We start from the raw sequence: 27,841 nt of genomic DNA, 5'->3' as shown, positions 1-27,841 counted from the left end.
TGTTGGCACATTGCCAGTGAAGATTCAGATCAGGGCCACTGATTTATTCATTTATTCCTTTTTGGAAATCAGGGAATGGTAGTTAACTTTTGGTTGTTAAACATAAATACTATACTATGAAGTATAATGAATTAAAAGACAACGTGTCTTTGTTGTACATATAAGTAAAAGGAAAAAACATTTATTTTAATTTGCTTCGGTTTGAGTCTGCAGCCAGCCACCTGTAGAGGTGGTAAAGACTACCAACACCAGCCAGTCAATCTCATAAGAAATGGTGATTTCTAGTTATCAAAGTATGATATAAGAAGGTATGTACTCATTCAGAGGCCTTTATTTTGATTTCAGTCTCACATACATAATCAGTTTTATCAAGGAACCATTCAAAAGCATGATGTTGTTGATAAAAATTGACACGGCTTTCAGTATTTTATGGCACAAATAACATTTCTTTTCCCCAACTACTTAATAGTGCTTTTCCGGTTACAGCAGATTGGGTGCTTCTTGCTGTGTAATACATTGTTGTATATGAAAAATCCCTATCAAAACAGGATATCCAAGGCAATCATTTATCCTATGAACATGAAAACATGGTACGTGTGCCTAAGTAAAGAGAATGGCCCTAGATGCAAGTGCTAGCTTACAGTCTTGCATCAGTGAGCCTGACCCTCATTTAAACAACAATCCATTGGGAGGCTGTTTATTACAGATTTATTAGAAACCCTGTCAATAACTTACTTGTGCTTTTGATAATTCTGTATTCAGTTGCCAGGATACTTGTGTTCCTGACGAGATAAAATGAACAGGAAATCCTCTATAGCCTTGGTCACTTTTTTCACTAGTAAATAAAAATCAGAACAACTGTTATAAAATACTAGCTACTGTAAACAGATGAGAGAAAAGACGACAAGCATTGCATATTTTAAATAAAGCAACACACAGCCCTTTTTGCCCTGTCCATTTTAAGATGATAAAAGATCACCTTTATAAAGTAGAATGACCGGATTCTGTGGAACGTGGCTGTTTTGGCTCCAATGTATTTGTAGCGTTATAGTATCAGAGCCAGGATACAGCTGCCTTGTGACTAAGACATCGTTCACTGAATAAGAGCTATCCAATCCCTCGACGTCACCAGACATCTGTTTCCTGTTTTCATTCTTTCTTTCACTGTTATCATTTTATCCAAGTTACCCTTTCACCTGAAAATCATTTAGAAACCTACAGAAACCAGCGCGTGCACGCGTGTGTATATCAAAGAAGTTGATTTAGAAAAAAAACCTGCTGAGAGCAGTTTGTTCATTTTAATACAAAGAGCAGGAGTGGAAACAAAGTTCCCTTCCCCCCCCTTCTCCTCCCCAAAATACACAATGATACATAAACACTTTTGTCTTCTGGTCTTCACTAATATGACTAACTTCCTTCTTCGCTTCCAGTTAAGTAGCTTTCCTGTTGAGTACCACCACCTCCACAAAATACAATTGTGAATCGATTCATAAAAACAGAAACATTATGGCACAAATAAGGGAAGGCAATAAATACTCTTCCCCCCCTCCAACTCCTTCCCAAATGGAGGCAGTAGTATTGTAGTAACAAAAAGAAAAAAAAACGTTTAAAAAAAAAAAAAGTATTGCTTGTCATTTAAGTTTCCAAACCAACAATCATCAGGATGCAGAACAGGATACATCTAAAGTGAGAAAGTTATTTACTTCACATTCAAGTTAACACTAGCTATACTTTTTTTGGCACACAGTATTATTCTTAATGTGCCAAAGAAGTGTTGTGCACCTTATAAAACATGAATGTTAACACCACTAAGAGCAAATTCCTGCTATTCACAATCCAGTTTTATATTGGTGGTGTTTTGCTATGTTTCACCTATGCTTAAACCACAAGTCAGGAGAATGACCATTACTGATAGCATCTAACACACGTTAACAACGGACAATAGAAGCTGGAGAGTAAGTTGTCAAAAATTAGTGACTTTCCATTGTTAATCTCTGGATTTCATATTATTTAATCAGCATGAGAATAGAAGAATTGTTTTATTTTGTTTTGTGATTACAGATGCTCATATTAATTTACAAGGCAGTTTGTTGAGTAAAGCAAAAATCTGGCCTCGTTGACGAACACCACCAAAAAAATTAATCCGCTTCTTGTTATTCTCTGAAAGAAAAAGAAGATATTTTTAAATTTTTTTTTCTCTGCCCCCCCAAGGCATTAAGGTGAAATACAGGTGTATACACAAGAGAAGCAGGAGATTCTGGCATTCAGAGGGCTTCCCCTAGGAGATGGGATGGTTTGTCAGCTACAGGAAACTGTAAGTAGCATTTCCAAAGGCACATGAAAATTGGAAAGCAAGACTTATTCTTGTGTTCTGGCCTTACGGACTGCTTCCGGTATCCTAGTAATAAAATTATCCCTATTTTAAAGCCAAATTAGCGTCCATTAAAGTTCATGTAATTATGAAGCATCTCATTAACTTCTGAGGAGTCAGGTCAAGTTCTGATAGATTAACTTGGTCTCCTCTCTCATCTTTCAATTTACTGTTTGGTTCATCATCCCAGCTTCCGTATGAAGCCTAGAATACTCTTGCATAGTATTCTGGAGAGACTGATGAAAGAAACATTTGCTGGAAAATATTTTTCAAGATTATATCAAGTTGGTGTGATTAAAATAGTTTCCCATAAAAATAATTTGTTCATAACTTTTCACGTCACCTAAATTCATTTGTCCACTGTCACATATGCAATCTGTGATCAAGCTGAAAACTGAACCCTGATCGTGTACTTTGTTCATCACATCCCCATCCCTCACGATCTACTGTCACTGTCTAATACTCATTGCCTCTGGATTCTGCTATGCATTTTGATTAATGACATTACATTTGTGTCTGGACAAGTTGTAAACTCTGTCTGAATAATAAAAGCCATTGATTTGAGATAGCTAGCTTTTAAAAAAAAAAAATTAGCTAGAAAGTTCTTTTAAACTGCATATCCTGTCTTTCTCAATTCCATCTGAAGGAATAAGACAAAGATCAAGACCTCTCAAGCTCTAGTGCTACTGATGACATTGGCAAAATCCAAAACATTGCTATGGAATTGAAGAGGTTAATGAATTCTTCCGTACTTTATTATTTCTGGTTGTTTTTATTTTTCCCCCATCCAAAAATAGATGGTCTACCTCTTGGAGGTATTCAAGACACAATTTTCTAAAACATGAAATATAATGCTATGTAATATGATTGTAAAACTAATATTAGTTTTGTACAGCCATGTTTCCACTTTAGAATTGAGCGGGGGGAAATATAAACTAATTATTAGGTCAAGTTACTCTTTGGAATCATCCTCTGAAATAATGTAGCATAAAAACATTTTGTCTGCAAAAATAACTGGCAAATCATTGCAAGAGAAAGTGCCCGATCACACACTTTATGTCAGACTCTACACTGTTTCCAAATGTTAAGACCTTTCATACGCAGTATTATGACAATAAAAAAAGTTGAGAGCTACACCAGAAGATTACATAAACAAAAATTTATGTTTTGTCTAGTATAACAGGAGTCTTAAAAAAAACAAACACCACTTCGTATCCATTATTTCATACCCAGATGTTTCCTGTGCACCTGCAGTTGTCTCCAGTTCTGAATTCATGAACTATAGTATTTTAACAGCCTCTCGTCAGTTGGTTTGAGAATTTTCTTGTCTGCCATGTTTACGATCCATCCTGGAGCAAGACCAAAAAATATCTGTCTAGGATCCTTGCGTGCGCTTAACATTTTGAAGAGTTCATCCTTAGTTATGTCTGGTAAGACATAACCATATTTCTTGGCAAGTTCAAGCCTGGCTTCTGCAACCTTGGATGGATCTGCCAGGTACCCACGATTCCTGGCATCGGTGTAGTAACGGACTAGATCTTCGGGTGGAAGCATTCGCTTTGGAATAGGCTGGCCACGCAGGAAAAATACTACTGGCTTACATAAAATTTCTGTGGGCAAACACAAGAGAAAATTAGACACTGTCCTTTATAATACATATTCAAAGACATTAAATGACACCTTCTTATTTAGTACTTTGTACTAAATAAATAATTAAACTCTTATTAAAAAATATCAAGCAAAATAAACATCTCAAGAATATTCTTGCTCAGAATGAGATAGTGTTCTACAAGTTTCACTTAACTAAACAAGCAATTCCGTTTTAACTGATATTTATAGTGACAGTCTGAATGAATCATTATTTATAATGCATTTAGAATACCTACTTTGGAAAGATACAGCAACTAAGCTAGATACCACCCTTTATTTAAAGGCCTGGCTTCCAGGTTAGAAGCAATGCATTTGCATGGATATTCACAGTGTACCAACAAATGTCAAATTTAGTGTTTCTGTAAGTATTTTAAATAAAGAATCAATGGCATGTGCACCTACGAACCATTTGTGAGACTACCCTCTCCTCCTCAAGTTTTACTGAGTTTGGCAAATTACATTCCAGATCCTTTTAACCTTAATATCTTGATTATTTTCTGGATTGGAAAAAAATAAATTGTATCACTCCAGGGTAAGATATTTTCCACACTAAAAACATCTATTCCTCTTGTTCTGAGCCTTATTCACACATGAAAGCTCCATTATTGTCAATAAAAACTGCATGAATGAATATTAGGCAGGATGCAGCCTCAAGCAAAGCAAAGCCTCATTCTCCAGTGAAAGTGTTCTGAAAACAATAGCCATTTTGACTGCAACGATTCTGAGCTTCTGTAACTTAGTTATTTCCTCACTTTAACTGGAAAAATATTTTAAATTAAAAATATAAACATCCACAGTGTTTTTTAAATCTAGTTCTTTCCTGAATTTTCTTAGGGTTATTAAACACATGAGAAAGTTAGAAGACAAAAATTCAAAGAAACAATCTTTTATTAGTTCCTCTATTTACAAAGCTACTTGGATTTCTTTAACTGGCTGATTATTAAGTGACTACTAACATTGACAGGGCTAAAAAGGTGAACGGTTAAGAAAAGCAAAACTGAGGATGCATTCCAGTTCAGCATTTGTATAACAATGTGTTGTTGAATCTTTTAGAATAGAAGACGTGGATGATTTTCCAGTAAGAACTATGTTTGAAGATTTGGATCATTTAATCTTTGCACATTCAAAAAAAACCCAAAAAGTCAGAAATGAAAAGAAATTCTTACCCAAACTCCTTGGATCGTAGAATGATGTTGTTACAACACCACCATTTTTTTCTATGGTTGCAATTGCTAATTCAGATGCCCTCTGCACTTCAATATTCACTTTTGCTGAAAAGATATCAGCACCCTGTAAATTTCAACACATATTAGAGTAACATGAAAATGCGTATTTTAGGACATACATGTATTCTTCTCTACAAAGTTGTAAGAAACATTAAATCCCACAAAATATTATGATTCATCTGTTCCCTGCACCAAGATGGGTAACCAAATTGCTCTGAGTCACCTCGGTTGAATGAAAAAAGTTTGCCCGTCCAAGATATTCTTTCAGTACATTCTAGTCTTCTGTTGTAAAATACTTGTTCGACCTCTTGTTATGTGCTCCTTAACTGTTATTTTTGTAGTCTCCCAGGTCTTAAAACTCCATCCTTGTTGGTTTTTTTTCCTAACACACAGTGCCCTCTAGCGGATTTATTACCACAAAAATACCACAGCAAACAGAAAAGCTAGGATGCTTCCAAAACAGCCTGGTAAAACCCAAAGCTTTATACTGCTTCCAAAGTTCCAAAACCCAAGGCTTTATACTGCCTGAATTAACAAATGTCTTGTACGCATACCTCCTCCACCAGCTGGACACCATAATCCCTTTTGAGAGGTTGCACTGTTACACCTCTGGCATTAGTGAGCTGTGTTAAGTCAATTGGTTGTGTGGGGTCAACTCTACCCAAATCAATAAGGTACTGCAGCCTCTGAAGACTGAGCGGTTGATACTGACGTCTGAGGCTGGAGAGAGGAAAACAAACCAAAACAAAACACAAAACAAAACAATGAGAAATTTTGCCAACAATATAGAAAAGAAATTACAGACTATTTTTTTTTTTCCACGTGCTGTCAGATGTGGTTAAGAACAGCAAGACCCTATCAATTTCTTGTCTCTGCAGAAACTTGGATTCTTACTGTTGGCTATTTGTGAATTTGTGACAACCGTTAACATAAGAAGCTCAGTGCCTGCATTCTGCTACATTTCTTTTGTGGAACTGTGGATCTACACCGTGTCTTTAGTATCAAAAGTGCTTCTCGTTTACTATAAATTAGTAGCAAACAGGAGGAAATTACAGTACTTGGAAATACAGTTTGAATCACACTTCAAAACTAGCAAGTCTGACAGAGAAAACGTTTGATAATAAGAACAGGTCTGTAGGTTATACTGCATGCATAAAGAACGGCAATATAAAAATTGCACAGCTATTTGATGAAGTTGTAACAGCAAATTAAACATAAAATCAAACTGTAAGTTTAACAATTCACAAATAAATTCACATAAGTCCTTTCATTCTTAAACTAACTGCTAGGTGTGGCACATTTTTGTTACTACTGCCTATAATAACATCTGTATTCATACAATGCTTTCACGACCATACCTAAAAGCAACAAAATAGTCAGTGACAAAGGTAACAAACATGCCTTTTAGCAAACAAAACCAGCTTTAAACAACAAAATTTGTAATTGTCGATATAGTGAAGGAAATGAATAAAACACTGGCATACAGACCTCCAGCTAAGAACAGCAACTGGTTAGAAGAATCATTTTAAACACTAAAAAGGTGAAAGAAGGACATAGCACAAACAAGCACAATGTGCAAAGGGCACAGAAGTGTCAAACAAGGCAGGGTGTCTGAGAATAACAACTGTGAAAGATGACGTAATGGCTTCATCCAAGAGATATGATATTGAAGAGCTTGTTGAGATCCTAGGTGGAACAGATGAAATGCAAAGACTGCAGTGTTGCAGGGCTAAAAAAGTAGAGTCATGAAGAGAAGCAGAATTGTTTGGCTGACAGCAGATCAGAGCTTCAGGTGAATAAAGCAAAGAGAAATAACAAAGCAAAGCTTTGGATTACACTTCCATGCTTAACACCCTCACTCAAGTCAATGGGACTGTTCCCAGTCGGTTCAACAGTTATCTGCTGTGCAGACAGGCAAAGAGCGAAACAAGCATGTATGGAGGAGCGGTCTGAGAGGAGAAACGCACTCAGCTGCAGGAGGGAATGGTAACTGCTACATATGAGGGATCATGCAAAGAAAAGGACAAATAAGCAGAGATGAAAAACAGCAGTAAATTAGAAAAATAATCTCACAAGAAATGGGAGATTCTGCTGGTAAGGAAGCTAACAATCTGAGAGGAATGTCTCATTTTCATTTAGGCCTGTTTTGGCATATTAGATTCTGTCTTCAGGAGAAAGATCAAGAGAAGCAGACAACGATTAATCTCTGAGGAAACATGACGACACTTACCTATGTCCATCATTAAACCCGTATTTTGGTATGGCCAAATAAAATGGAGTTTGGCCACCCTCAAAGCCTAATCGGGGGCGATTTCCTCTTTGTCTTTCTCCTTTGTGACCTCGACCACACTTCCTACCTCCATATCTTCCACGGCCACGTCTTCTCTCCTTGAAAACAATCAATGATACATTTAGTCATCTACTTTGGAAATAAGTATCTATAAAACATAAGGTTTCAGAGACATAAACAACTGTGCAAAATGCTGATTCTTGAGAAAAAATAAGAGAGAGCTCTTTTCTAAGGATAGAAATAGTCTGAAAAGCAGTTAATGTGATTTTTGCAGAGGACAGCTCTAGGCAGGCACCACAAATAGTCTGAAAGTTTACATGAATACATATTGCAATAAAAGGAATACTAGTATTTAATCCTACCTCCTACACTTTGCACTCAAGTTAGAGAATTTTCCTGAACTAACTATTGATATTTCCTCCTATTTCATGAGAAAGCTGCTCAGTGCTCAGAAGTTTCCGAACACTGACAACAAAATAAGAAATTTAAAAAAAAAGCAAAAAATAATCAATTCCACTTCAAGGGGCAGAGGAACAGACTATATATGCTATGCACACATGTAATTCTTTTCATGGACTCAGACTTTCTGAAGAGTCTGCAACCATTGCAATTTCTACTGACTACAAATCAAAAGAGAAGACTGTAGTTTAAATCTTTATTATTTTTTTGAATTAAGACTGTAATACTAAGCTGTTAGTTTCCTGAGCACTTTAAATTAGCACTGCAGCCATAAGTAGCAGTTGAGCAATCTTCTTGCACTCAAAGTGATAAGCAAAGGTAAAACTTGTTTCTTTTTTTTTTTCAATTTAAAATCCAGGTCAGTTGCACTCATCAGTACAATTCATGGGTATGCAAACATCTACAGGATTACAAAACAGGCAGTAAGCAAGGGTGGAAATGAGCAGCTGGGGGTGACTGCTATTAAATGAAGTGGTGCCAGTTCACTCTGACCTAACAGAATTTTCTGTGTAAGGTGACTTCATTTAATTCATATACTGAACAATTTGCAGCACTAAGGCTCACTTCCGAGTCTTTCACGCTTCGTAAGGGATAAGACAGAACCAAACGTGCTGCATGGGGTAGCGTTCAGTGTTCAGCTCGACGAGTCATGATTGCATCTGCGCATCGCTTTGATGGATCCATTTGATCTTAAAAAGTTTTTCTCATTTAAACTAACATTCACTGGAGTGTGAACGAACATGGAAGGCGCAATGTCATGTTGCTAACTAGTCTCATATCTCTGCACAACACGCAATTCACAAGTTTGTTATTTTCCATTGTGTTCCTCAATGTGACTCAGTCACGCTGGGAGGCATTCAAGCAACACATTCTAAACGGTATTTGTACTGCTTATAAACTAACTTTGGTTAAGTCACAGCATAGTTCACTGCTGGATCAATAATGATATAAATAATTAATTATTAAAGAGAATACAGCAAGCCTCTTCAATTTCTCATTTTTTGTATTCAACGCTCAGATAGCTAAACTTCGAGCACACCTAATCCTACAAATCACCCTATGCAGTTAGACTGCAGCACAGAATACTCAGTCTGAAAACTGCTCATTACATCATGGTACTTGATTATTAGCCTAACACCATAACGACATAAAATTTGATGTTTTCTGCTCTTTAATGTGCCTGTAAGTTTTTCAAAGTTATGGAGCACTTAATGTGCACTGAAATATTAGGATAAAAGTCAGTACAGACGTATATAAAAAAAATAAATGCATTAATGTATTTCAAACATCGTCTAACCTAAGATGCACAACTTACCTGTATTAATAATAAATAGTGTAGACTTCAAGTGCAGTTTTATGCTAGACAACTATCCCTGCCACCAAAGGCAGATGACTTGTCCCCAGCCCACACGTTATGCTTCTTTACAGTGCCTCTTGTGCCGACACAAGCAGTTGTGTGGCTCTATGTTGGACAGGTCAGGGAATTAAACTAGATGAGAACTAATTTTTGTCTAACCAGTTTGCAGGTGGTTTAGTTCCTTGCTCTGGCTCACCGTACAACCTCTATCAGCAGTACTAAACATAAACAGCAGGTGTGAGCACCTGGAGGCAGAGGGAGGGTACAGCTGTCTCACTCTTTCTGATAGTTGCCCATACACACACCAGATTACGCGATGACTTTAGTTAATACAAATACACCAACAATAACTGGTCACAAACAGAATGTAATCAGTACATTGACCAGGCTTTAGATTGTCAGAGGATCAATCAGGAACCAATCAAAACTTTTTTTTTTCCCCGCAACTTCTGCTTGTGAGGTCAAATGCTCTTACATCTGTTTATTTGAGAACTTCATTAATCACAGAATAAGGTTATCAGACACCAAAAGAAAAATACCAGAGAAACAGAGATGAGATCACTTGTACAAACTCTAACTGAAGGCAAAGAGTTAGCAGTAACATGGGGAAAAATATGTTCATTTCCTAGATGGAGTTGCAAGTTACTTGCTAAAGACCCAGTGAGCATACAAAAATCTCTACTTTCAAAATTAAAAAAAAAGTGTTTTCCTAAACCCAATAGCTACCTCGAAAAACAAAAATCCCGAGGCCAAACACGGTCAGGAAAGCATCGGTTCTAGTAAACCTCAAGTGCAGACTATCTCACAACTTCTGTATGCTAAGCCTGGAAAAAAACGTTTTGAAGCATGGATTACTTTAAAAAACCTTAAGAATCACCACTCCAGTCCTGCACAGGGCTGCTTCTTTCAGCTCTGCTTGACTCTGGCCAAGCTGGGCATTCACAGGTCCGAGTGAAGTAACTTGACAGTCAGGGTAACAGACAACCCCAACAGCTGCAGTAGGGAAAAATTTCCATTGTCTTATATTGTCACAGGTCTAAGGGGTTAAAACTCTGCAGCACTCACCAGCTCTGCAGCCATCTTTAAGGAGCTTTGAGCACTGATAGGAAAGTGCTGCTTGGTGCTCCCTGTCAGTTCTCTATTCGTATGAGTTCAGCTTTTGAAGCTCATCCTCCTGTTCACTGATATTTCCCCCAAATGAGGTGGGTTTCTTCCTGGTTTCTTTTCTTTACTCCTCTATCACTTCACAAGGAGACAGCAAGCAACAGTAACAAGAAGCGCTGGCTGGCATCACGTTGCTTTTCTTTTAAGCCTTTGAACCTCCCCTTTTCAAACGTATTATCCCATAAACACTTGGTATTCCATACTTTTTTACTGTTTCTGCCTATCCCCCAACAATGGCCCTGGGGTTTAGCTAGGGGCACTCATCAGCTAGTTCTCTGTGGAGATGGCCAAACACACCAGCTACAAGACATATACAAGACAGAAACAGGGACAACACACACAACACTGCCACACATTCTCAGCCTTCCCGCACGTATTCGGCGAGGCCGTTCTCTTGAGCCTGCCGCAGCCTCCCCAAAGACCTTCTGACAGCCCTCGAGGCAATCGCCAAGAGGGCCGGGCGTGCCCGTTGCAGAAGCAAAGCCCTGCCGCCGGACGGAAAGCATGCCCACGATACACCCGACAAGCTGCAGGCACTCACCCGCTTTTTGGAGCCTGGGCTGGGCCTTAGGTTGGCCAGACTGACCCTGGGCAGCGACCGCAGCAGCTCCAGGGCCCTAGTCCCTCCGTTCCCGCTCATGTCCCCTCACTTCCCAAGGGCAGCAGCGGCGCTCGCCTGGCAGAGCTGCTTTACGGCAGAACCGTAAACCGCGCCTCCCCTGCCTTCCCAACAGTGTCGCGCAGCTCCCCCGCCGGGGGGGCGGGAACGTGTGTTATTATTGGAGACTTCCCTTGTAGCGCTGCGGTACTTGATCACTTTTATTATTTTAATCTAAAAAGCGGACCTATTGGAAAATCGTACAGCAGTTTCAATCGGCATGTGGGTCTGGTGCGGGGCGGGGCAGGGTGTAGTCTCACCGGAGTGACGAACAGCGTGAGGTAAGCAGCCGCGGAGACATCACGGAGCAGAAAGGCCAGTTCCCGCTGTGAAAGTCACCCGGCGCTTCTCGGTGTCACATCTTCAAACGTCTGTTTGACCAGATCCACCTTCCACGTTGAACGTCTGCTTCAGATTTCATCTTGGAGAAATGGTCACGCAACGGCTCTGCCTGTTCTGAGAGTAAAAAAGGGTGAAATGGAATTAAGACATTTGTGACTTTCAGTATAAAATATGTAGAGCTTAGAGCCACAGAATGGTTTAGGTTGGAAGGGACCTTAAAGATCACCCACTCACAACCCTCCTGCCATGGGCAGGGACACCTTCCAATAGACCAGGTTGCTCAAAGCCCCATCCAGCCTGAGGCATCCACAAGTTTTCTGGGCAACCTGTTCCAGTGCCTCGCCACCCTCACAATAAAGAATTTCTTCCCAATATCTCATCTAAATCTACTCTTTTCCATTTTGAAGCCACTACCCCTCATCCTATCACTACATGCCCTTGTAAAAAGTCCCTCGCCATCTCCCCTGTAGGCCCCCTCTAGGTACTGGAAGGCTGTTATAAGGTCTCCCTGCAGCCTTCTCGAGGCTGAACAACCCCAACTCCCTCAGCCTGTCCTCATAGGAGAGGTGCTCCAGCCCTTTGATCATCTTCGTGGCCCTCCTCTGGACCTGCTCCAACAAGTCCATGTCCTTCCTGTGCTGAGGGCCCCAGAGCTGGACACAGTACTCCAGGTGGGATCTCACCAGAGCAGAGTAGAGGGGCAGAGTCACCTCCCTCACCCTGCTGGCCACGCTGCTTTTGCTGCAGCCCAGGATGCAGTTGGCTTTCTGGGCTGCGAGCACACAGTGCAACACACTGTTGAGCTTCTCATCAACCAACGCCCCCAAGTCCTTCTCTTCGGGGCTGCTGTCAATCTATTCTCCACCCAGCCTGTATTTGTGCTTGGGATTGCCTCAGACCAAGTGCAGGACCTTGCACTTGGATTTGCTGAACTTCATGAGTTTGTCATGGGACCACCTCTCAAGCTTCTTACCCCCTTCAGAAAAGCTAATAAAAAATGATGTAACAATGCACATTAATTGCTGATCTGGACAACCATCTTATCTAAATCCATTTCAGCCACTAGGATAGGGAAAAATACATAGTTTAGAGCATGCTTTGCCTTGTAAAGCTCTCACTACTTGAAGCAGGACTTTGAATTTAGGTAGAAAAACATCACTCGTATAATAGATACCAAAACACAAAAAGCTACATGTGAGAACTGATTTTAACAATAACAGGGATCCCCCAGCATAAATACTATGTATCAAAGCAGCATAACAATCACAGCAAAAGGGCCTGCATGTTTAATGTCACGTAGTTGGCACAAAGGCTTCTCCAATATATTTTATGCAGCCATGCTGATAAAAATATTAACGTTGTTGAGCAATAGCTTTGCGAAAAAAAAAAACATCCCTGCCTGGTATGGAACATGCCAGGGGGAAGGATGTGAAAGAAGTATAGCCTGCATTCAGCTGCTGTTTGAGCTGCCAAAAAAGCATCTGTGTTGGCCAGATACCACCCAGCAAATACAATGAGTAGATTGACTTTCTGGGAGGAAATGTCTGACAAAGATATATGGAATAGAAGACAAAGAACAAAGTATTTCATTTTGATAGCAATGTGTTTGCCATGCTTACTCAGAGCTGGTCTAAGTATTCGGGATGGACTGGAATGATCCAGTAATTTCAATACAGAGTGCCTGAATAGCCCAATACATATCAAGATGAATGAGAACCACTGACTCTTGGGGTGTAAGCCAAGAGATTTAATTTGGTGATGAAGGCATCTGATCTGATGAGGACAAATGAGTTCTGTCTAACAATGCTCTTTGCTGGTTTTCCTGTTTCCCATGACTTACTATTTTAATATTTACCTATTTAAGAATACTGTAATTTCCCATTTCCGCTAAGCTTTATAATACAGCATGATTTTTACAGGAAATATTCAAAACCATAGACATGTACAAATTATACTAGAAAAGTGCGGTCTCATCTGGCAGATATATATGGGCATCTGAAGCGTAGTTTTAAAGGTGAAAAACTGTTCAAACTCTTTGAAACCACTGGAAAGCCAAAGACAGAAGCAGCTTTGGAGAGCTCGCCTTTTAAACAGTACATGCAGACTTGCCACCCCGTCATACACCAGGCTTCTGCTGGGCTTCCCCTGAGGGGGTTTCCCTTGCAGGCCTTAGCTGCCTGCCGGAACACCCCACAGGCCTGCAGCGCCCACACGCCTGCCCAGGCCGCAGTTCACCACGCTGCCGCCTTTTACACGCAGCAGGCCGCCCCGGGAAGGCACGTACAAGGCCGAAAGAGGAACCAAGGGTCGCTGCTCCGGCTCCCCGGAGGCCACGATAATCTTTTACCTCAGGGCGGGGCGGGCGGGCGCCAACGGCTTCCCTCAGTCGCGCGGCCGCCTCGAGCCCCGCCCCCACCTCGCGCCCCGGCGGCAGCCAATCAGCTCCGGGGATGGCCCCCGGTGCGCGCGCGGGGGGCTGCCCGGGAGCGGGGCGCGGCGGAGCGGCGTGGGGGGCTGTGGGGTGCCAGGTCCGCTCTCCCGCCCCCGGCTGCCGCAGCGGCCCCGGCTGCCGCCCGCCCACCCGCGCCCCTCCCACCTTCTCCCGCCCTCTTGGCCCGGCGCCCGTCCCGCCTCCCCCGCTCCTGGCCGGTGTCCCTCTGGCCGCCTCGCAGCCCGGTGTATGTGCGGCAACAACATGTCGGCGCCGCTTCCCGCCATCGTCCCGGCCGCCAGGAAGGCGACGGCTGCCGTGAGTGCGGGCGGGGGGCGAGCCGCGGGCAGTCACCGGCGGGGCAAGGGGGTCCGCTCTTGGCGGGCGGTGGCCCCGCGCCCCGCTTTGTTCTCCGCTGCGGCCTCGGCCCTGGGCGGGGGGCGGCCCCGCGGGCTGGGGGTGATGCCGCCGTCAGGCCCGGCTGAGGGCAGGCGCCCGCTCGGTGTGAGGGGGAACGGTGTGTCGGCCCGGCCCGGGATGGTTGACAGGTCTGTCCCGTTATTTTCCTGTCAGAGCCGGAGCGGGGACCCTCTTTCTTGGCGGCTGGAGTCGGCGCCGGGCAGGGGAAGGTCACGGGTGTCGGTGGGGGCCGGCGGCGCCGTGCGGCGGCCGCGGCCGGGGTGCGCCCGCTGATGGCGGCGGGGAGGCCCGGGGCAGGAAGGGAACGGAGCAGAGCAGAGTTTTCTTCTGAGAAAGTCTTGCCGTGCTCCGGACGGGGTGTGATCTTGTGTGGGTGTCTGTGGTACGTGGGGTAGGTGCGTTTATAGTGTAGTGATCTTACACCACTGTCTTGGTTTGTTGTTTTTTTCTTTTTTTCCCCCTTTAGGTCATTTTTCTTCATGGATTGGGAGATACCGGGTGTGTATTCTGATCTATTACAGACTTAACAGTTATAGTTTCAAATGTAAGGCTGTGTGTTTTAAAGACATGAACAATTGAAAGTTACTTAAGCTTCTTATTTTGCCCTTAGTTGACTGCAGTGGCTAACGACAGATGAAACTTCATATATGCTGAAATAATGGTGACATCTATTTATTTAAAATTTCCCAGTATAACTCCTGAAAAGCTTTTTCTTCTCTCTTTTCAATCACTTACCTAATTTGGTCTGAATGTGATCTCTCTTTTGTTCTTGAGTCAAACTGGGTGGAAAAAGAAGCCTGTGGGTTTCTGATCGTTCGCTTTCCTGAGAGTGGGTTCCTAGTTATTCCTCTGCTTGTCTAAATTTAGAGTTCTCTTTTTTCCGGACTTGTGGATTGCTGGTTTGATAGTAGGTGCAGTTAGGCCATGTCACATTTCACACTTCAGTGTGTCATGCATATGTTAAAATCCAGGTTTACTTGATACATCTAAGCAAACTCCTGAGTAGTCACCTCATGCTACAGATTTCTCCGTCTGAAATATGGTCTTCAGAATTAAAAAAAAAACAACCTCAAACAAGCTGTGAAATAACGTGTTTGCCTTCTTCCTGTTATTTCCACGTTTGAGCAGAAATGGAAAGATAGGGAATTTCTGGCAGGTGTTCTAGGTGTGGTGTAATGTTTCCATTTAAAGCTTGTGTGTGCTGAGATATAAGTATAAATTCATTAAAGCCATTGAATTAACAAGTTAGGAGTGTGTTGAAACCTTATTTTTGGTAGATGACTTTAAAGGAATTGGCACTTGGATACTTGAAAATAAGTGGCATGAATGCTTTGTCTGTTGTGCTCCCTTATGGGCAAAATTACATTTTTTTTTTTTTTTTTTTTTTTTTAAGAACTCTGGTTTTGTTACCTGGAACTTGAATGTTTAACCTTGCAACAATGCAAGGTTGAAACTTACAATGTTTAACATATAAACTTTTTCTGAAGAACTAAAAAAAAAAGTCTGCTGTCAAAATTTAAGCTTGTGTAACCTGGACACTTAACAAGTTAAAAAGAGTCAAGTCCATGCACTTGGCAGTATTCTACAAGTGGAGATGTTTGCTCTTATTTGGTGTGCTGACACACCACCTTGTTTGCATTATCCTTCTTCCTTTCTGCTGGTAGGAGGCAGCTGAGGCAGCAGTGCTTCCTGCATCTTGGCACCAAATGTTCAGCAAGTGATTGCAGAATCTTTTGAGTCTTCAGAATTTGAGTCGTTGCAAATTGGGTCGATGTTGGTTTTGTGAAGTGGAAAAAAAAAAAAAAGGACTTACTCTTTAACATAAATTGTAATCCTTATACAAATGTGCTATTTCCATTTTGGTGACAAAGCTGACGCACAGTCCTCAAGTTGCAGATGCACTGAGCATACTGGAATACATGCATTAACAAGTTGTAACACCTCTGTGGAAATAGAGTGATTTAACTGTATTTGTTCCTCTAGTCCATTGCACATCAGATTAGCTAAAACTGCCATTTTTTTCCCCAGAAAGCTGTAGTAGTGACCCAAAAAAGAATTGTCTGAAGAGAACTAATTAACAATTTTATAATTTTCCACAGTTCTACTTCACATGAACTTTTAAATTGCTCACTCTGAGAAGTGTCTAACAGAGGTTATGTTCTTTTTCTGTCTTAGCTCCTATATAAATGGCACTTAAAGATTGGTACCTACTTTCAAAATCTGAACATAGAGGATTGTTCTAAAGAGTCTGCATAAACATGTATATGATGTTGCTTTCCAAATTTGTCAAATTAATCTTTATAGTCAGCTAAAAAACATCCCCAAATTTCTATCAAACTAGTTTTTGTCAGTCTTATTTCTCCTTTAGATTCTTATTTGGCCTTCTGTGGTACTGCAAATATTATGCAAGTAATATCACCCATGATTTGTTAATTGTGTATGTAAAAGTATTGGTAGGAAACAGGCTGAGATACACAGTCAGTGTTTGAAATGTCTGTGCTGTCTGTGTGTTTGAAACATGTTTAACTTTAGGTATACATTAGCTTGAGGTATACATTATCTTTAGCATACATTAACTTTTCAGGATGATATTAAAACTAAACCACGCGTGCTTTTATCGCTTGTCTGCTGTTGGTGTGATTAGTTTTGCTGTGTCACTGATTAATTTGTTACAGGTGTTTTCTGCTTAGGATCAACTTTCCAGTATTCAGTTCAGTGGGTGAATTAGGAGTGCTGAATAATGAGAAAAATCAGGAAATACAGGTGCCTTTGAGTGTTCTGGAAAGCAAAGTGCGGACACATGCAGTGGTTTTGTACAGGTTCAGATTTGGGTCCAGCTCGACTCACGTATAAATGAGCCCCGGAATGAGTCTTTCAGAGCTGTTCATTTAAATTATGCTTTCCAGTTTCCTGGTCTGTAGGAAGCTTGATAACTCATTTGCTGTGCAGATCTCGCATCGTTCTGTGCATTCATACAGCACAAGCTTGAGACTAAAAAAATACCTGCAATGTGGAGTGTTGTTCAGGACTGCCTAAATCTGAGAGCATTCGAGCTGAGCCAAAGTTAATGAGTCTGATTGATTAGGTTGGCTCCATGTGGAGTTAGCTCAGATGTCAGTTCGCTGCTCTCCCACATCAAGAAATTTGGTTTAGAAAAAGCAAAGTTGGCTGTGAAAGAAGCTGCCTTAACTCTACAGGAGCAGCAAAGCAGCCTCTGGGCTAGAGCTGCCTGGAAGCAGGATGCCCGTGTTCAGATGTCACCCAAGTTAATAAACCCAGCCAGATACAGAGCAGGCTTTGCCTAGAGCCAAGGTGGTATTTCTGCAGCTGTGCTGCAACTATTCTAGTCAATTTAGATGAAATGTCCTTGACTGTATATATGCAACAAATATTCAGAGGCAGAACAAACCTTTTAAGTTTAGTACTGTATTTGTAGCATACTGCAGTTGATGTAAAAATTTTCTAGAAATGTGTTTATATTGATCTAATTCAGCATATTTCATACTTGCTCTGTGCTGTTGCATCGACATAGATACAGGAGCTAAGACAAAACATAAATGCCATTTAAAATATGTTTTGTTAACAGGCATGGATGGTCAGAAGCGCTTGCAGGTATCAAAAGCCCGCATGTAAAATACATATGCCCACATGCGTAAGTTTGTAACTTTTCTTGCCTTACATTTTTCTGTAGAGTTACTTATTAAGACACTTGAACAGATGATGAAGTCGAGTGGGATTTGTGTGTCTCTGCACCGTGCTAAAATAATGTTGATGCTATTAAATATTTTGTTGTTTTTAGGAACTGGTCTGTGATTTACTTTATGGCAAAATTGAATTTTTATTCATATTTTGCCTTTTTTTTTTACTCATTCAGACTGAAAACGTATTTGGAAAGTTATGTGCAAAGTTAGATTGTTTTGACTTTATATTTTCATTGAATTGTTTGTTGCTTTTTTTCCCCCAACAGTCATTTGTTAAAAGCCAGTCTTAACAAGAAGTAGTATTTTTTTTTTTTTATTTTACTGACCATTAAATATACTTTGTATTAGATACATGTACTTCTTAAACTCAGGTGCATGTATAGTAGATGAAATTTTCCTGTTACCTACGTCAAATTTCGAAGATTCACAGAATATCATATTTTCAGCAAATAATGCAATTTGAGCTATCTTTGTGCAATTTGAGAAATTAAATACTTCTGAGCAGGGTGAGGAAGTCAGTAAATAAAGCATTAAGATCTATCTAGCATTTACTTAATGATAGAAAAACTAATTAAGTATAAGCTTAATTTATTTTAACACAAAATTCAGATTGCTTTTTTGCTCCAGCAGTCTTGGGAGACATAGAACAGGGATGATAGGGAGATAAGTAATCAATGTTTTGGTGTATTATAAGCAGTGTTTTGGTGTATTACTGGTTACTGGGCTGTGATTATTTATTTATTTTACCACATGGCCACACTTTGCTGAACCACTCAAAAAGAGTTTAGCGATATCTGCTGTTCTTTTGGTTTGCCCTTTGTCCTCTTTCAGTGTTTCCCTGCAGAATTTGTGTTCTTCAGTGTCAGTGGATTAAAACTACAGGCAGATTTGATCCATGGCATGGTCCATTGGAATTGTCTTGGTATATCTGAAAAGATGCCATACATACAGCAGCATAAGGGTGGGAATGAGTCCTGCAATGAAGGGAGGCACTGCTTAAGCACATTCTGCTGTTGAGAGAAGCACTGAGTGTGGCCAGACTGGTATCCGCCACTATGCTGCATTTGGCTCCTTCCTTAGGTTTGCTGATGCTGCTGTGTAAGGTGCCTTCATCCACTGGGCGTGTGTATAGAGTTGTGATAAATGACTGCTCCACAGAAATAACTAAATGAGGTACATATGTGTGTGATAGATACATCTTTCATATGTATATGCTGTATATGCGCGCACACACATTCACATATATTTTTATAAAGCAGCCTGTTAATGTTTTGCTTGCTCTCCATAGAGAATGGTAATTGAGCTCTGAACATTAATTGTATTTGGGCTGGCAGATTTCTAAGGAGATTTCTTGAAGAGATGCTACAAAGTAGACAATGTTAACTATGATTTAAAAGTAAGAATTAAGGATATGTAATTTCATGACATAACTGCATCTGCATTATTAAATTTCAGTATGTATCTTACGTCAGTGTTATTCATTCTTATTCCTAGGCCAGTTATGCCAGTTTCTTTGAACATGAACATGGCTATGCCATCATGGTAAGTATTTGTTCAATTACAGATGATTCTAATCAAAAGATATCTAGGGGTTTGAACTCATTGTTCTTAATTAAAAATAATGAACAACCTGAATAGCTAGTTTTAATCAGATGTAAGTATAAAAACCTTTTTACTTTAGTTCTGTTCTTCTAAAAGGGCTCTCACAGGTATGCTCGAACTCCTTTTTGTACCTAAGGTAATGGTTATTTCTCAGGACTAATCTCAAAATATGTCTCAAAATACGAAACCCGATTTATTTTACAAGTATAGTATGTATAGTGTGTGAATTCATAGGCAGTAGCAGTAGAGAGTTGGAATGGAAACATAATTGCTGCTAGTGAGTAATATTTGGTGGGTCAGTAAGATATCTAGAAACTGTTCTTTAGAACACCTGTTCTGAATAAAAAGCAAGAAAAATGTGGTAGATTTCAATGGTCTTAAACCAGTTCTCTTCAGTTTTTTTTCCCCTCAAGTAATGTGTATTTGTTTTTCCTATGTTTCTTCAAACAGTATTTTGATTTTGTATGTGCATGATAAATTGAAATTCCTGCTGATAATTTTTGGAGCAACTATCAAAACTGAGCTGCTTAAGCTGCAGTAAATTACAGAAGATAGCAAAACTCAGAAAAGCTTTGTTGGCTAGACCTAGCTTTTTAGCCACATTCACAGATTGTTCACTATTTCTTGTAAACTATGGGTAGTTGGTAGTAACGAATATGTCAGCTAACACTATTGTCTGGAAAATATCCCAGTTTTATTATTTGTCTTTTAAGGAAGTGGCATGGATGCTTTAATGAGTAATGCTCTTGTTGATATTTTTGTAAGGTTTGATATCATTGGACTTTCTCCAGATTCACAAGAAGATGAAGCTGGGATCAAGCAGGCAGCAGAGAATGGTATGCTTAGGAGTACTTTGTATGTCTTAAAAGTACTTCTATGTATTCTTAAAAATGAATTATCAGTTTGAAACATATTTTCCAAAGACAAAATGGTTAGGGAAAGTAATATGTATATATTGTATTATTGCTGATCAAAGTTTACCTAAGTGCATAGTTTGTTTTGTTTTTTTAAACTTCATGAGTAAGTAGAGTAATTCACCAGTACAAAGACTTCATACTCTCAAATATGGAATGTACATGGGAGCCAGTGTATTTGGGTTTGCGTTTTTCTTGTTTGTTTTTTTAAGAGCTTCTGGGTGGCATGGCACATCAGGGCTGCACAAGCATCCACTTGTGATGCTGGATAGTTAGAAGAGGATACCATCTTCCTGGTAGTGGGGCTTTTGTGAGACTTACTTGTGTGGTTTTTGTTTTGGAAATGGTATAGTGGCACTGGAATTTCTGATCATGCTCTAGATCTTTTGATAGTTTTTAATCTATAGCAGATTAGATTTTCCTTTCACTAGCTTTCTGTTGACATCATGGAGAAGGTCTCTCTCCTTTTCTAGACTTTCTACAGAATGGAGTGTGCTTTAACTACTGGGCTTTATTTATATTGCAGTTAAAGCACTGATAGATCAAGAAGTAAAAAATGGAATTCCTTCTAATCGAATTATTCTGGGAGGCTTTTCTCAGGTAAGGTACGGTTGGAAAGAACTGTGTCTTTTTCTAGGGAAGTAACCTAGCTTTCCTAAGGTGGGAAATCCAGATGCTTGACTGGAGAAGAGCTGACGTTAGATGCTTCTAAAATTTTAAAGTAGCAACTTTCCTTTGTCTTAACAAATTAAGTCTTCCAGTTTTATGCAAATAGTTACTATTCACTGGAAAATGAGCATACATGTAGAAAAAAGGTACTAAAATTAATAGTCTATTTAAAGTCTTTATGGACGTAACATACATAGCTTTGCGTGACAATCTTACTAGTATTTTTAATTTAACTAGTAGATATTTGATGGCCTGGATTTATTTGGGAAATTCTTTCCTTCATACTTGTAAGACACCTGCGGTAGGTAGGTTAGTAGATTGATTAGTCCATACACCAACTCACCAATCTGCATGCAAGTAAATTAAAATATTAAAGTAGTAATAATACTGTCGTGAGTGATGGTGCTTTACTTCATGCTTTGGGTTTTGGTGTTTTGTTTTTTTTTCCTAGCTGTTAGTTATGGTAAATGTCTTGCTTTACTTCTGAATTGATCTCGTGGGCTTGGAGCGGGGGTAAAAAGCAAAATAAATGTTGTATAGGAATACTGGTTTCAGTATTGGTTCTAAGGAAGAATAGGTTGGAATGGAAGAAGACCTTTAAAGGAGAAACCAGAGATCTTGAAACAAGCATTAAGAGGAACATTACTGTTGCCATTCTAATACTTATATCTCTTTATCTTAGGGAGGTGCTTTGTCATTGTATACAGCTCTTACAACACACCAAAAATTAGCAGGTGTTGTAGCCCTCAGCTGTTGGCTTCCCCTACGGGCTTCTTTTCCACAGGTATTTGTTTCTTTCCTAAGCTAATTTGCACTTGGGTAACGAGTATATCTGAAGATTGTACCTTGTGCAGGAATTAGTAGCCATCATTATTACTGAATATTGACTGTTTTTTGATAACCGAAAGGTTTTTAAAATAGGGCCCTGGAATTTTAGAGTTTGTCAAGTAGGGAAAATGAGGAAATACTCAGTAGCTATCTCTGCTTAAAATGACATTCCTAGGAAACTTAAAGGATACAGCAAATTTTCTTTGAAGAGTAATTTTCTATTTGCCATGTGTTCCATCTGCAAGGCAGTATCTTATTAGAGACTAGATATTTAAATAAAGTACCATTTTTTTATTTTTAATTGGGCAGCAATCATGTTATTCTGTTCTGAAATTAGCGACAAAATTTTATTTGCAGGTTTTTGAACTTAATATGTTCTCAGGCACAGCGCTTACTTCATAAGGAGCTTGCTGGTTATACGTTGTGTTTGTGGTGTTTTGGGGTTTAGTTTTTTTTCAGAATTCAATTTATTTGTCATGACACAGGGCATAGTGGCATGGAGTTATTTTATCTCAAAGATACTAGCCTTACCTTCACTTACTGTCTCTTCTCTTCTCCCCTCTAATTCCACCCCTAATAGGGCCCTATCAGTGGTGTCAACAAGGAGATTGCTGTTCTTCAGTGCCATGGGGACTGTGACCCATTGGTTCCTTTAATGTTTGGTTCTCTCACTGTTGAAAAGCTGAAGAGTATGATAAATCCAGCCAACGTAACCTTCAGGACTTACTCTGGCATGATGCATAGTTCATGTATTGAGGTAATTTTCTTAACAGAGAGTGTTTTAGCTGGGTATGGTTAATTTTTTCTCCTTGAAACAAATATGTATTGGGTGGGGGTTTTTTTTGGGTCAGGATTTTTTTTGTTGGTTTTGGGTTTTTTTTTAGTAACAAATGCTTGATGCTACTGACTGATTTCAGTGAGTAAACGAATGCCTGGCTAAAAAAACATTCAAGGCAGAAGTTTGTATGTCTAGTGGGAACTTCCTCATAAGGTTGTATTTTTGGGACTAGGCTAGTTGGTCTATAAAATACTCTCTTTTTTCTGAATTTTTATTCTTTGATTATTAAAAAAAAATATCACTGAATTGGAAGGCAGATTCTCAGAGCATAAATCCAACTTGGTATTTTGGAGAGAAGAATCCTGTTAGTTCTATGGATGGAGACATCGAAGGATAGGAAGGGAGGGTTGACGTTACAGAAGAGACAGCCTCAGAACTTATATTTATGGTTCTGGCTCAGCAGGCAGCTGAGCTGATGTAATGGTTTGCTGCTGCCAGAAAGGGGTGGACTAGTTCCCTCTGCTCGTGACCTTGTGGCCCTCTTTTCCTTGCACTAGCTCTGGAGCTGATCAGAAACTTCTTTGAACCATTTGAACTTACTAAAATGGCAAAAGCTGCTGGCTTCAGTTTTTGCAGCTGTAGTGAGTTGAAGCGTCAGAACTTACACAAAGTGTGTGGTAGCAACAAGAAACATAAGAGGAGGCAAGGAACACATCTGCCATTTGTCAGCAGCAGAAACTTTGTTAATTTGGATTGCTGCATCTTGTCGGAACTGTACTTTTGGACAACCTCTTTGTGACATTTACACAATCGTATTGTGTTTAGACAGTAACAGCATTGAGTTGTCACACGAATATATTAACAATGTGCTCTTTCTTACAAAAAAAAATTATAATTATTTTTAACATGGATTTTTTTCCCAGTCTAGTTTGCTGTATTGCTTTTCCTTAAGGAAGGAAGCATCATGAATTTGAAACTGAATGGTTAGGAGGAGGAGCTGCTGGCTTTTCACACTGCTGCTAACTTGCAAAAGTTTAAAGCATAGGGGAAGCTGCGGCTTTAGCTACATTCAAATCCTATCTGTGCTCAGCCTAGTGCTCTTCAGATAATTTGATGATTAATGTGTAGCTTGCCTGCTCAACTCCAGAGAGAGAGCAAAAAAGTAGTTTTTGATGGTTTTCTTGTATTTTAGCCTCTTATGAGTGCATAGTGCCTTGCAGTTATCAGCCTTGACTTGTGTGCAAAGTGGTATGATTTTATAAATAACCATTAGTCAATATTTGTAGCCCAGCTGCTCGTTATAACTGAAATGTTGAAACATGATTTAGTGTAACTGAATATGTATCAGTAGGGAACTTCAACTAATACATACTTTTATCTTTAAACAGGAGATGATGGATGTAAAACAGTTCATAGACAAACATCTACCTCCCGTAGACTGAAACGATATGTGAGAAACCTTCTATATAAATGCACCAGCATCAACTGTGGTAGAGTGTTAATCTTTTCATATGCCTGATAGGAAGCATTATTTCTATACCTGCAGTGTTACTACTGTGTTGCAAATTTATACTTAGGATGAGGATTAAATAATACACATGTACAGGAAACGATAATCTTTTTAGTATTAATCATCCACTGGTGGGACTATATGAATGAGGCAGCTAGGTAACAATGACAATGTAACCTAAGCATACTGTTTTAAGACGTCTGATTTTTTTTTTTGATTGCAGAATTTTAAACTATTTGTATAAGTAATTAAAAACTCAATTTAAGCGAGCAACATAAATGTGACCAGTTTAGTTATACTTGAAACATGGTTATTCTTCATACTCATTGAAGCATTTCCTTTATGTAATGGATGCATAAAGTACACAACATGTAATATAGTGGGCATATGATGGTAGAATAGATGTTACCAAGCTTTAAATATGAAATGTTTATTGTTACTACAGATAAGGAGGGTTGTTCTCCTAGAATGACTAGAAGTCAGCAAAGATATTTCTTAAATTTAAATCACCTCAATTTTTAACTGTTTTCATATAGGTAGATAATGTGGAAATTCTAAAGGGACTCATTCCTTGTTAGATTGTCATTTGTTGTTCATTGTCTTTTTTTTTTTTTAATTACTATAAACTCACGTCAATGCTGACTTGGAACAGAATTCTGAAGAAGCACATAGTTTCATTTACTTCGAGTTTATTTAAAAATGCCTGTTTTCGTACTGAGTATTTATCTTGTGCTTTGGTCTGTGTAGCTCTCATTTGTGTAGAAATGTTGAGGTATTTCACATGAGCAATTCCAGCATGTAGTTTTGATTTTTCTGTCTGCTTTGGAGTAACTAATTGAAAACAATGCAGCTGTGTAGTTTTGCATATTGTTGAAGTCTCATCTGTAACACAGGCATTGACTAATTTGAATTATTTTTCTTTAATAGAAATATAAGTCCAGTTGGGATATAACTTAAACTTCAAATTGATATCATCTAGTACTTTCTTTAAGTGCATATTGAGAAATGAGTTTCTTCTGAAAAAGAACAAATAATTTTATTTTCAAATATATCATTCTACATTTCTCTAGATCAGTATAGCTTAGGAATATCAAGACCTACTATGGGAAAAAAATAAATCTGCAAGATATGGAATGTCGCTTCTTTCAGAAGCTTAAAATTCTAGAATGAACTTGGTTACAGAAATTGATGCACACTGAAGAGCTTTTTCCAGTTAAGAGCCATAATTTACTTCTGGAAACAGCTGCTGTTCTGTAGAGTTTGGGGGCTGTCACCGAACATTTAAAAAATACACTACAGTTTTTATTACATAATATGATGCATAACAATGTTCTATACTGTAATATGTTTGCAAGCACAGAATATTCCTATTTTTGGATGCATCTGTCATGTCAGCGTTGTGCTTCATAGCTGCATTTAAGGTACCTTCTCCTCTCCCAGTTTGTTCCAGTGATCCTCTTACAGTGTATATGGATTTACATCTAAGGCATCTGTCAGTACAAATGCATAAATGGGGAATTACCCCTTTATATCCCTTCTTTAACACAGCTACTGCTGGAAATCTGACTTGTTCACCTAGTGCGAGTTCTCAGTTTTCAGTGCTTTTTTTTATATGTATCACACTTCATTTTTAGGAAGCTGTTTTGCTTTTCTAATCCACTTGCCTCTGGATTATTAAACAACTCAATATGTAAAATTGAAAAGGAGTATTTTTCTAAGTGGTATTGTAACACTTTTAGATATTCCATCTGTGTGGTTGAGAGGGCATGTCTATTAACTTTGAAATTTAATTAGTCTTTTCCCTCAGTCACTCTGTTCTATAGATCTGCCAATTTGTCTTTCAGTTAATTTAGTTCACAGAAGAAACCAGAATATTCTGACTGTAGTTGTGCCAAAGTTCTATTGAGAAAACAGTGTGTTCTAGCTTGGAGTCATTCCCAAATTGCATTAGCTAATTTTGCAGTCCTGCTGAATTGCAAACTTGGTAAGCAAACTATATGTTATTTCTCCTAGTTTTTAGATATATCGTTGTTCCACTGTTGTCTAAGTAATTCCCTGAATATTGGCCTGTTTTCCAAAGTTCTGCACAAGCTTCTATTTTTTTCTTTATTATTTTCTTACTCTGTTTGCAAATTGTTGGATAATGCTGTTGAGCTGTCTTGTTCAACTTCTATTTGACTCTGCTCATTTCACATATTTTTTTTTTTTTTACTCTGTTAGAATGAGTTTAAAAAATATTTCTAAAATGTTAAAATGAGATCAGTCCTAGCTTTATTCTGTGTTAGCTTCATAACACTTTCTTCATTTTGGTGAACTGTGTCCACAGCTTGTGATCGGTTTCTAGTACTTACGTGTTTTAATCCAAGTCAGCTTCAACTGTCATCTCCATGATGGTTTCAAATGTTGTTCTAGAAATGCTTTATGTGCTGACTTTGTTCAAATATTCAGCTATCATAACAAGATTTTTTTCATACTGTTGTTTTGCTTGTTGCTTTTTCTACAAAGAGCTGTGTTACCAAAGTAAATGTTGTGACTTACTCTGAATTTCTGTATTCTAGGAAGAATTCTTCCCCTCAAGTTTTGTTTTTTTTTTTTAAAGGGGTGTATGTGTATGTTGTAGCTGGGGGTTGTTAAAGAGCCCAGGAGCTAGAGGAAACTTCAAGGACGTATTTGAAGCCTCTCCTGTTGCCTCCCATATTACAGTGTGTACCTTGAGCTCCTGTTTTTCGTAACTTCCCAGCTGGTTAGAAAGCTGTGTGTATGATCTTATAGCTGAACTTCTTCACTACCTGAAGTGATCTGATGCTGGGATTATTGTCATAATTGCATGTATTTTTAGGCTGAATGATAGCTCAGTGTGGTGTGGGGGTTTTCATAATATTCAATTAAAATGGAGAAGTTGGACTGTCAGTGTTCTAAATGTGAATGTCCTATCCTTATAAACTACAATTTGAAACTGTCCAATAAGAAAGTTGATTTTTTATAATGTTAGACTTTCCCCAAAAGAGGATGGTGTCTGTTAAACCTGCGATAGCATTGATAAGAAAATAACTTGCTTGCAGATTGGTTTGTTTCAATGGGTATCTAATTCCCTAATGTGTTTTTAATTTCAAAATGGTACTTCAATTTGACTGCAGTTTTGTGCAGTCACAAGTCTGACCTTGTTGGAATATGTTGCCCGCTTTTTAATAAACATGTTGAATTATGTATTATAAGCTAAATCTTCCAGCCATTCTTGAAGGAAACCTGTACTGGGGTCTGTACTGTTGTGAGGGCTGTATGATTTGGTCTCTTCCTCCGATCTTGTATAATTACAACACAGTAGATTGGTAAAAGTACTGTACACTGTAACTGGTATTAGAACTGTTAATTAAAACATGTTCTCTCTAATGGAGTATACTGCACTTCATTGAAATAATTAGGATGCATCTTTTATGTAGAGATGCTATTTGTGTTGATGGATATGACTGA

General features: G+C 39.1%; 2 protein-coding genes across 8 annotated transcripts; one reads left to right on the top strand and one right to left on the bottom strand.

Moving 5' to 3' along the window:
• Positions 1-388: 388 nt before the first annotated feature.
• Positions 389-14,063, bottom strand: MRPL15 (mitochondrial ribosomal protein L15). 3 transcript variants are annotated; one of them, XM_074577036.1, is made up of 7 exons: positions 13,802-14,063; positions 11,059-11,631; positions 7,478-7,635; positions 5,802-5,967; positions 5,188-5,311; positions 3,601-3,981; positions 389-2,160 (listed from the first exon to the last, which is right to left on the bottom strand). In XM_074577036.1, exons 2-6 carry the CDS (start codon positions 11,155-11,157, stop codon positions 3,644-3,646), a joined length of 885 nt encoding a protein of 294 aa, XP_074433137.1. In that variant the 5' UTR covers positions 11,158-11,631; positions 13,802-14,063; the 3' UTR covers positions 389-2,160; positions 3,601-3,643. The 3 variants fall into 3 exon arrangements, with proteins under 3 accessions (XP_074433137.1, XP_074433136.1, XP_074433138.1); XM_074577035.1 differs by having other exon boundaries at positions 13,865-14,063; XM_074577037.1 differs by lacking the exon at positions 13,802-14,063 and having other exon boundaries at positions 389-3,981; positions 11,059-11,247.
• On the top strand, positions 13,994-27,760 carry LYPLA1 (lysophospholipase 1). 5 transcript variants are annotated; one of them, XR_012585739.1, is made up of 11 exons: positions 14,006-14,266; positions 14,835-14,866; positions 17,955-18,020; positions 19,564-19,611; positions 20,437-20,507; positions 21,112-21,185; positions 21,937-22,038; positions 22,663-22,839; positions 24,249-24,350; positions 26,215-26,354; positions 26,970-27,760. XR_012585739.1 is itself a non-coding variant. In XM_074577044.1 (10 exons), the coding sequence occupies exons 1-9, from the start codon at positions 14,198-14,200 to the stop codon at positions 24,300-24,302; spliced, it is 693 nt and encodes a 230-aa protein (XP_074433145.1). In that variant the 5' UTR covers positions 14,012-14,197; the 3' UTR covers positions 24,303-24,310; positions 26,215-27,585. The 5 variants fall into 5 exon arrangements, 2 of the variants coding, with proteins under 2 accessions (XP_074433144.1, XP_074433145.1); XR_012585738.1 differs by having other exon boundaries at positions 14,012-14,266; positions 24,249-24,310; XR_012585736.1 differs by having other exon boundaries at positions 14,002-14,266; positions 24,249-26,354.
• The last annotated feature ends 81 nt before the right edge of the window (positions 27,761-27,841 follow it).

Source organism: Larus michahellis, chromosome 2, assembly GCF_964199755.1.
Source record: "Larus michahellis chromosome 2, bLarMic1.1, whole genome shotgun sequence".
NCBI lineage: Eukaryota > Metazoa > Chordata > Aves > Charadriiformes > Laridae > Larus > Larus michahellis.
The sequence above is the reverse complement of the archived record's forward strand: the minus strand, read 5'-3'. Positions and strand labels throughout refer to the sequence as shown.